Here is a 10,507-nt window from a genome sequence, read left to right as displayed (position 1 = left end):
TTTGTGTACCTTTTCAGTTCAAAACAAAGTCAAAAGTCTCTCTCTGTCTCACACACACACACATATACACACACACACACACACACACACACAGCCTTAACCCTGGCCACCTCTCTATTATTTCTGGAATCCCATATTCTATAAAACTATTTTAGTTTCTAACAAATGTCTTGGTCTTTATGATGGTCACCACCATGAAACACAGTTACTTTACACTTTCTTGCATTATTCATAAATATTCCCCAAGTAAAATTACTTGTTACACTTTTCCCATTTAAATTTGCATTGGCTAAGTAAGAGACATCTCTACAGATTGTTCAATTTTAGGAAAATAACCATTCCCCAGAAACACAAACAAGTCAAATCAAGATAGTTACCAGGAGCAATTCTTTATATTATCCAGTTGCACAACACACTTCTTGAATAAATGACATATCCTAATTTAGGATACATCACCAGATTCAAGTCAGAGAGTATCCTCTGCCAGTCAATAAGAGTGCGGGTCACTGGAAGATCCCTTCGTAGAATTTTTCTCAGGGCTTCGTTGGATAACTCCTGTAATTCTTCCAAGACTGCAGCTTGAAATTTGTTCTCTTGCTCTTCCACAAGCCTTGCAAAACTTAGAGCCAGTTGAGCTTGGTTAACTATTTCCAAGCTTTCTTTCAGGTCCTTGGATATTTCAATATGAAGGTTGACACACCTGAAGAAGTGAGCTTGCACAAATATTCTTCCTGTTACTTGGGTTAGAAATGGGTTAACTTGGAAAATCCATTTAGATTTCCAAAGTCCATTCCAGCAGTCTCCTGTTTCATAGTTGTGATCTTCAATGCAAGCTATCAAGTACTCCTTACTTTTGACAGTTTTTCTCAGGACGTTGCAATTTCCTTTTGGATAGTGGTCATTCACATACAGTTTTAAGGCGCACAGAACAACAACTCTCAGATATTCTGTCTCATTCCGAATGACACCGTGACTTTGAATGTCTTTCAGCTGATTTTGAAGCAGGTCATATTTGAAAGAAAGTTTGCTTTGATGGTCAAAAAATCGGTAGTCGCCCATTACATTGTGGTGAGACAAGAGTACTGGATTTCCATCAATGCAGAGTGGTACAGAATATTTTTGGCAGTGTTGGTGGCCTGCACACTCACCTTGATGGTGCATAAGTTTTTCATCACGGATAAGCAGACAGAGATCATCAAAGGCATTTACAAATTCCCCTGGAGGTGCCTGTAATAACAGTCTGCGAATTACTCTTTCCTTGTCCTTCCTGCTCAGCACACTAAGTGTCATGTTTGGTTGCAACAGAAGCAAAGCTTCTGAAATGAAGAGTGTTCAAAGGATAAGAAAACATTCCATGAGACACCTTTCCCATCAAGGTGTTAACATTCAAGCTGAAGGTTATTGTGTCTACCCATGAAAGCAGGCAGTCTAGCAAGGTGTGAGCCTCCTGATGAGGTCATAAGAAGCTTTCCTTGTGAAGTGTGGAACCTCTGATGATATCACAATGGGTATTCAGACCAAAAGGAAAAAATGACAGTCACCTGACAGTGTGGTGCCCAGCCAACCAGCTATACCTATTTTGAAGATTTTAAGAACTTAGCCTCCTGAACAGTCTTCTTCGAAAGTGGTGTGTCTCTGTGTGCATTATATGTTGTCAGGGATCTAGAGAAGCAGCCCAAAGTTTCAAGAGTGACAGCACTTTGCAACTTCAGGAATCACAATGGTGTTGATTTATACTCAGGCTCTCAGAGTAGCTGCCCAAACCCACTGGAAGCACATTACATTGTGATGAAAGGTTTGAGGGGTTTAAACAAAAGAGTAAAAAACAAAATGAGATACAATGGCAGTTCATGGAAAAACGCCAGACATCAGGGAAAGCTGCGTTTTCAAATATTGTGGGTTTGGAGATGGTCAGGATGTAAGAGGCCAAACAGTTTCAAGGGCAGGGTAGTGCAGGTACCACATCTTGCTTGCTGTTTCTACGGTGAAGTGTGAGTCAGCTTCAAAGAACAAAGGCAACAAACCACTGTGTGTTCTCTGCTTTCTCCCTAGAAAAGTGGTAACAGCTGAGGAGTATCAAGAAATTATTTTCTGCAAAGGGGCAGAGTTAATTGTATTTGGAACCGGTAACAGCACCTATTGGGGAAAGACTTCTAAGTGAGGAGAAACGGCTCTACAGGTCATGAAACTATGGAAATGAGATATCCATTGAGAGCTTCTTTCTGCCCCTCTTCTTTCTCCTGATTATCCTCTTTACTTGATGCTGTTATTCTTTTCGAAGAGTTCTGAATTTAAATCCTCTTCATTTAATTTGAACTGCATGTTCCATGTCTGTTCTGAGCTTTTCTAACTTTCCTTACATTCTGGTATCTTTTTCTTATAAGAAAATGAGCTTTATTCTATTAAGTCATAACTATTACATTTAAGGAGATCTCATTAATTCATTTTAACATCTCAAACTGAGTAGTTTTGCACAATTTTTACCTATACCTTTTATAATTTTAGTGATAATTGTCATTATCTCATTTCGATCTTAGTTTTTCAAATGGAAGTGTCCTAACTTTTATAGTTTATCTATGATAAGTAAGCTTTTTAAAATTTTTTTTGGTCTCTCTTTCATACCAAATATACGCTTACCATGGTATTTTTTATGCTTTTTGATGGTACTTAAAATGTTACTGTCTTGAGTGTGTGTATAGCTGGGCATTTGACTAATGTAGTAATAATAACTTTATCAGTCATGGCTACTATTTATTGAACACTAAGTAGCAGAAACTGTGTTTGGTGACATATTAGGAATTCATCTAATGCTTCCACCCTCCTTAAGATTCAGGGTTAAGTTGATCACCTTTCTGGATTAGAGAACTAAAACAGAGAGATCAGGTGAGAGATGATCTTGAAGTCTGGTTGCCTCCCAACTTCGTGCCTTCAAGCAATAGATTGTAATAATATTTTAATGTATTTTCTAAGTAATGACTTTAATTCTCAAATTTTAATTTTAATTCTTTTCTTGTATTTTTATTGTGCTATATACCCTTTCATACCTTTACTATAGCATAGCAACTACTTAATTTTTTTTAAAAAAATATTATTTATCATACAATTATCCTATAATTTACTTTAAGCATATTCTTTAAAAATAAAAATAAGTACAGTAAATCAAATGTTTCTTTAGGAATTTTAAATACTCAGTGCCTTTCTATGAGAATTTCCTTAACTTTTTGTGCTTTCTACATGGTTTTTGTCGAAGATTCAGGATGACTTTAGAGGTGGGAAAATTAACCTAGAAAAAACTCAGAGGTTACTTGAAAAATTAGATATTCGATGCAGTTATATTCATGTGAAACAGATTTTTAAGGTAAGATGATATCCACCCCCTGCCTATCCTATCCTAGGAGGAACTTAATCCAATGTGAGTAAATGTCATATAAAGGTTAGTCTCTTAAGAAGAAAAACAATTAATTATACTAACTATATTTACAATCAAGATGGAGAGCATTTCGGTAGAAGGTAAAATTAGTTGTTGAGAAAATCTGAAATAATACCAGGAAATCAGTTTAGAATAATTTCCTGAGAATACAGAAATGCTAGCATTAAACCTAGGATTGACTGTCTAACTACATCAAAATAATAATGGTAACTGTATTAGATGTTAGTGATTTATAGAATCAGTGGTGAATAAGCTCAAATTTAGCAGAAGGGAGGAAATAATACAGATTAGCACAGAAATAACTAAAATAGAAAAGAAAAAATTTAGAAGAAATTGACGAAATTAAGACTTGTTTTTTTGAAAAGTTAAATAAAATTGACAAATACTTAGAGTATGAAAAAAAGAGAGAGGACTCAAATAAATAAAATCAGAAATGAAAGTGGAGACATTACAACAGATCTCATAAAAATGAAAAACACATAGGGACTGTTATGAGCAATCATATACCATAAATTTGGACAATCTAGAAAAAAAAGAGAAATTTGAAGAAACATACAACCCATCAAGACTAAACCAAGAAGAACTAGAAAGGTTAAAGAGACCAATAACAAAAAGGAGACTGAGAGGCTGAATGCAGTGATTAATGCCTGTAATCTCAGTGCTTTGAGAGGCCAAGGTGAGAGGATCACTTGGGGCTAGGAGTTTGAGATCAGCCTGGGCAACATAGTGACACCCTATTTGAAGACTTAATCAGTAATCAAAAACTGCCCAACGAAGAAAAGTCCAGGACCAAATGACTTCACAGGTGAATTCTACCAAAGATTTCAAGAAGAATTAATACCAATCCTTCTGAAATGCTTCTAAAAAATTGAAAAGGGAACACTTCCAGTTTTATTTATAAGGTCAACATCATCCTGATACCAAAGTGGAACAAATACACCACAAGAAAACAAAACTTTAGGCCAATATTCCTGATGAACATAGATGCAAAATTGCCTGACAAAATAGTAGCAAACCAAATTTATAGCACTTTAAAAGGATCATATTCCATGACCAAATAATATGTGTCCCTGGCAGGCAAGGATGGCTCAACATGCAGAAATCAATCAATGTGATACACCACCTTAACAGAATGGAGTATAAAAATCACATGATTATCTCAAAAATATAGAAAAAGCATTTGACAAAATTTAACTCCCTTTCATAACTCTCAATAAATTAAATATAAAAGGAACTTAACATAATAAAGTCCACATATAAAAAGCCTACAGCTAATATCCTATAAAATAAACTGAAAAAAATTTTTCTAAGATCTAGGAAAAGGCAAGGATGCCCACTCTCACCACTTCTGCTCAAGATGGTACTGGAAATCCTAGCCAAAGTAATTAGTCAAGAAATGAAAATAAAAGGCAATTAAATTAGAATGGCAGAAGCAAAATTATCTCTATTCACTGATGGCAGAATCTTACATGTAGAAACTTCTGAAGATTTTGCCAACAACCAACCAGAAGGCCAGGCATTGTGGCTCATGCCTGTAATCATAGCACTCTGGGAGGCTGAGGTGGGTGGATCACCTGAGGTCAGGAGTTCAGGGCCAGCCTAGCCAACGTGGTGAAACCCCATCTCTACTAAAAATACAAAAATTAGCCAGGCTTGGTGGTGCATGCCTGTAATTCCAGTTACTCAGGAGTCTGAGTCACAAGAATTGCTTGAACATGGGAGGCAGAGGTTTCAGTGAGTTGAGATCGTGCCACTGCACTTCAGCCTGGGCAAGAGAGCGAGAGTCCTCAAAACAAAAAAACAAAACAACAACAACAAAAACAACTACTAGAACTATTAAATTCAGTAAAGTTGCAAGATACAAAATTAGTATGTAAACATTTGTTGCATTTCAGTTCATTAACTCTGAACTATCCAAAAAGAAATCAAGAAAACATTTTCACTTACATTAGCATTAAAAAATATAAAGTGCTTAAGAATAAATTTAACCAAGAAAGTGAAAAACTGGCACACCAAAATGGTAAACCATTGATGAAACAAACTTTAAAAGTTACAAATAAACAGAAAAACATCCCATGTTAATATATCCATACTACCCAAGGTGATCTACAGATTCAATGTAATCCCTACTAAAATCCCAATGGCATTTTTATTTTGTTTTTATAGGGACAGAAGAAACAATCCTAAAATTCCTACTGGAACCAAAAAAGACCCTGAATAACCAAAACCAATCTTTAAAAAATAAATATAAAGGTTGAGTCATCACAATTTTTGGTTTCCAAATCTATTTAAAATACTGTAGTAATTGAGGCAGTATGGTAGGGGCATAAAAACAAATATATAGACCAATGGAACAGAATAGAGGGCCCAGAAATAAACCCCTTCATATATAGGTCAACTGATCTTCTGCAAAGGTACTAAAATACACAGTGGGGAAACGATAGTCTCTTCAATAAATGGCACTGGGAAAACTGGATATTTACATGTAAAAAATGAAATTGGACTCTGACCTTATCCCATACTCAAAAATCAACTCAAAGTCCATTAAAGACTTAAACTTAAGACCTTAAAAACTATGACACTCATAGAAGAAAATAGGAAAAAAGCTTTTTGACATTGGGCTTGGCAAGAATTTCTTAGAAGTGACTCCAAAGGGATAGTAACAAAGACAGGTAACAAAAACTTATCTAAAAATAGAAAAGTGGGATTACATGAAACAAAGTGGCTATTGCACAATAAAGGAAATAATCAACAAAAATGTAAAGGCAATTAACAGAATAAAAGAAAATATTTGCAAACCACATATCTATCTGATAAAGGAATAGTATCCAAAATTGAATTCCACAACTCAATAGAATAAAAACCCCAAGTAACCTGATTAGAAAACGTGCAAAGGGATTGTATAGACATTTCCCTAAAGAAGCTATACAAATGGCCATCAGGTATATGAATAGGTGCTCAACATCACTAATCATCACGGAAATACAAATCAAGCCACATGAGATATCACCTCATACCTGTTAGAATGATTATTATAAAAAGTATAATAGAAAAATGTTGGCAGGAATGTGGAGAAAAGGGAACTCTTATATCCTATTGGGGTGAATGCAAACTGGTACAACTGCTGTGGAAAACAATATGGAGGTTCCACAAAAATTGCAAATAGAGCTGCCATAAAATCCAGCAATCCCATTTCTGGGAATATACCCAAAGGAATTGAAATCAAGAGATATTTGTACTCCCATATATATTGCAGCATTTTACAATAGCCAAGATATGCAAGCAATCTAACTGTCCATTATGAATGGAGAATATATAGTATGTGCATACAATGAAATATTACTCATCCTGAAAAAATAAAGAATGTCTTGTTATTTGTGACTACATGGGTAAAACTAGAAGACATTATATTAAAGGAAATAAGTCAGACACAGAAGGACAAATAGTACATGACACCATTTATGTGAGGGATCTAAAACTGTCAAACTCATAGAAGGAGAGAGAGTTGAATGATAGTTACCGGGGCTGAGGGAGGGGAAAACAAGGAAGTGTTAGTCAAAGGGTATAGTTTCTGTTATACAACACAAATAAGTCCCAGCGTGTTACTGAACAGCATTGTACCCGTGATAAATAACACTGTGTTGCATATTTAAAAGTGTAAGAGGGTAGATCTTAGATTGAGTAGTCTTATCACATACAAAAGTAATAAAAAGGGTTCAGATGCAGTGGCTCACGCCTGTAATTCCAGTACTTTGGGAAGCTGAGGTGGGCAGATTGCCTGAGCTCACGAGTTTGAGACCAGTCTGTACAACATGGTAAAACCTCGCCTCTACAAAAAGTACAAAATATTAGCTGGACCTGGTGGTATGTGCCTGTGGGCCCAGCTCCTTGGGAGGCTGAGGTGGAGGGATCCTTTGAGCTCAGGAGATAGAGGTTGCAGTGAGCTGTGATGGCGCCGCTGCACTCTAGCCTGGGTGACAAAGCGAGACCCTATGGGGAAAAAATAATAAAGAGGAGGAAACTTTTGGAAGGAATGGATATGTTTGTGGCATAGATTGTGTTGATAAATTCATGGCTGTATACTTATCTCCAAACTCATCAAGTTGTATATATTAAATATGTATACTTTCTCTACGTCAATTATACCTCCATAAGTTGCTTTAAAAAATCAAGAAGGAATATATAATCTGAAAACATATGTTATTTCACTTATTCCCCAAGAGAAAAATCATCCAAAAATTATCTTTGTTTGAAGAACTAGTAGGAGGGAAACCTGGCTCAATTCTGTCACTAGATGACGGAAGGATCATTAACAAAATTAGGAAAAGCCATGTTAGCTGAGTTTTGTACTAGGAAGATGTCAAATTTCTTGGAGAATAAGGTAAGAAATCTAGACTGGCCAATCCAGATCATGAGGAACATTAAAATCCTGAGTATGATTTTGTTTTTTGAAAGTGAGTACTCAGTTGACACAATCTGTGTTGAAGTTGTTATTGGTTACACAAACTGGGAAAGATCTGACATTTTACCCTCCTTGCAAGCTAACAAATTGGCCTGATGTAGCTCCATGGAAGTTGGTGGAAGCAGGCTTGTGGGTCAAAAAAAAAAAAAAAAAAAAGGCAGCTTGTTACTACTCACAGAAATGACAGTTGTCAGAGTATTAGCATTTTGATGTTATTTCCCCAAGCCCCAGTTTTTGAAGTGTGGTATGAAGAGGAACAAGTGACGCACAGTGGGTTGGGTTATAGAACAGTTACCTTAAGTTAAGGAACTCGGGCCTTTTATGGTGGGGAGTAGGCCTACCTGATCTTTGCCCTGTAGACTGTCATTATCATTATTATAGCGAACAGTAAACAAAACTGCTTTTTTTCTCTGGAAGGAGACACTATCTTTACCAAAGCTGTTGGCTATACAAATGTCCTTGAAAATCTAGTATGGAAAAAAAGCAATCAATACGTCTGCTCGGAAAACACATAGAAACACAAGAGACCTATGGAGAATTGTCTTCCAACAACCACTTCTCTCAATAAGATTTAGCCCTCAAGTTTACAAACCACAAAGAGGAGGTTAAAAAAGAAAAGTTGTGCTTCTCAGGACACCCCAGTGAAAACAAAAGTTGCAGAACTGTTTCTCTGAATCCAAGCAGTGCGTGTGGCCATAAGGTATCAGCATTTTAATCAATTCATGACTAATACCACATTCAAAGAACACAAGTTTTTATGAAAATCTTTATGTGCAGGATTTTTCCTCCGGCAGTATCTTCCAAAGGGAGAAAAGCTATTGCTTCCCGATTTAATAAAATTTACATTAAAGACAAAATAAAAATAGTAATATATTGAAATCTGTATCATATGTGAAATGTTGCAAATATTATTCAGTGATTATCAGGTTTCTTTATGTTATCTTCAGGGCAGAGATATCTGAAGTGAAATTTAGTAAAATACATGCCATATTTAAAAGCATTACATAGAATGCTTGACCACTGTAAAAGTACAGTAATGGCTCACCAATTGAAAGGTATGATTATGGACATGAGCAGGCCTGAAGGTCTATTGTTTTGCAAAGCCTTTTTAGAGTAGCTATGAAAATAATATTAATTATAAAAATTAGAGAGGCAGGATTTGCTAAGAATACTTCAAAAACCTCCTTAAAATAACTGTAAGCACTTTAGAAGCATAAATTACATATAAACAAGGCTGATAATCATGATAAACTATTCTTATCTATTAACATAATTCTAGAACCACTAATTTAAAACTTTGTCGCCTTAGGCTAAATTGCCATGTATGCAATAACATGTTGATTAAGTAGAATCCTTAGGGAAGGTGTATTGGTTAACTGTCTTTTATGGATAGTTGAAGATTAAGCTTACACATTCAACTCACTTGCTTCAACTCTTGTTGCTAATTTTTTCTCACTTTATGGATGCACCTTTTCCTAGAGTAAATAAAATGAGTCCTAATCAATCTTTGGTGATCAAAATCTTCTGGTCTCTCAGAGCACTAGAGATTCTTGGCTCAAAGACATCCTAGCTGTTTACTACTTGGCAAGTTAAAAGTCTCTCTGAGCAAATTTCGTAATCTGTAGAAAGGGACTACTAACATAGCTATCTCACATGATTGTTGTGGATATTAAATAAGATATTATGTATGAATGTACCTAGTACCAGGCATGAACAAAGTAGGTGCTCAGTAAATATATGTAGAAGCTACATCAGTTAAGCATACACAATTGAATTACATTTGTTCATTTTCTAAGTAGCTGACGTAAATTCTGACATGAGTTTATTTTCTTAGAGGTGACATTTTATTATAAATTTGAGTAAAGACAATAAAACTTTATGATCTTGGCAATATATTCTAAACTTCTTTCTACAAGATTAATTATTGATTCATGGTTTGAGCAGCAATTCTCTAAGATTTTTAAAACCACTTTACTAAAAAGGAGTATCGTTTTTATCATGCAATAGTATTTATAGCATTTAAAATATTTTGTAGGAAATATATGTTATTTCCATACATAGTATGAGTGTTGGATTATACTTTTGATTGTTGACTGAGTAAGAAATAGTCTCCTTTGTAATTTCAGGAATTTGTTTATAGGATTTGCCCTGAGTCTTCCAAATCTCTAAGGAATTAATAGCCACTATTAAATCTATAGTATGTGCTGACACTCTAGGAAACTGAATTGTAAAAGTGAATAAAGTGCTATCTCTCTTTTAAGGGCAGAAAAAGGAATGCAGAAATTACTGTTTTATAAGTAGCTTATAATATATCTCATCGGTAATACTAACAGGGAATTTGAGAGGAGACTCTATTTGATTTGGGCTTTTATAGAAGATACCATGATGGAAGTGGCATTCTTGCTGGACCTTAAATAAGAAGCAGTATGTATGGAGTATGTGGAAAGAGTGCATGGAGAATAAAAAGTAATCAAATATGACTGGAGTACAGGATGCATGAAAGGAAGTGGTAAGAAATAGTTGCAAATGACAGTTATAGCCAGACGATGGAAACCTTGAATGGTAGACCACAGAAATTATACTTCCTTTTCTAGGCAAGGGGTACTCACTGAAAT

At 35.3% G+C, this 10,507-nt stretch overlaps 2 protein-coding genes across 4 annotated transcripts in view; one reads left to right on the top strand and one right to left on the bottom strand.

The window, feature by feature from the left end:
- Positions 1-370: 370 nt before the first annotated feature.
- Positions 371-1,446, bottom strand: CAPZA3 (capping protein (actin filament) muscle Z-line, alpha 3). The gene has a single exon (XM_011954784.1). It carries the CDS (start codon positions 1,288-1,290, stop codon positions 391-393), a length of 900 nt encoding a protein of 299 aa, XP_011810174.1. The 5' UTR covers positions 1,291-1,446; the 3' UTR covers positions 371-390.
- A 53-nt stretch (positions 1,447-1,499) lies between these two features.
- The window catches only part of PLCZ1 (phospholipase C, zeta 1), a 56,831-nt gene continuing 47,823 nt past the window's right edge, over positions 1,500-10,507 (top strand). For 2 of the 3 annotated variants that reach the window (XM_011954769.1, XM_011954762.1), the window contains exons 1-3: positions 1,500-1,627; positions 2,053-2,201; positions 3,235-3,358. Coding sequence is in view for 2 of the 3 variants with exons in the window: in XM_011954762.1 (XP_011810152.1) it covers positions 2,191-2,201; positions 3,235-3,358 (135 nt within the window). In the remaining variant the exon portion in view is untranslated. The remainder of the gene's footprint in view (positions 1,628-2,052; positions 2,202-3,234; positions 3,359-10,507) is intronic. The other variant, XM_011954753.1, reaches the window with a different exon arrangement.

This window comes from Colobus angolensis, unplaced genomic scaffold, assembly GCF_000951035.1.
Source record: "Colobus angolensis palliatus isolate OR3802 unplaced genomic scaffold, Cang.pa_1.0 Scaffold11, whole genome shotgun sequence".
NCBI classification, from domain to species: Eukaryota; Metazoa; Chordata; class Mammalia; order Primates; family Cercopithecidae; genus Colobus; species Colobus angolensis.
The sequence above is the reverse complement of the archived record's forward strand: the minus strand, read 5'-3'. Positions and strand labels throughout refer to the sequence as shown.

Bases quoted from the DNA above. Each gene is read 5' to 3' on its own strand.
- CAPZA3 (XM_011954784.1), bottom strand. From the start codon at position 1,290: ATGACACTTAGTGTGCTGAGCAGGAAGGACAAGGAAAGAGTAATTCGC.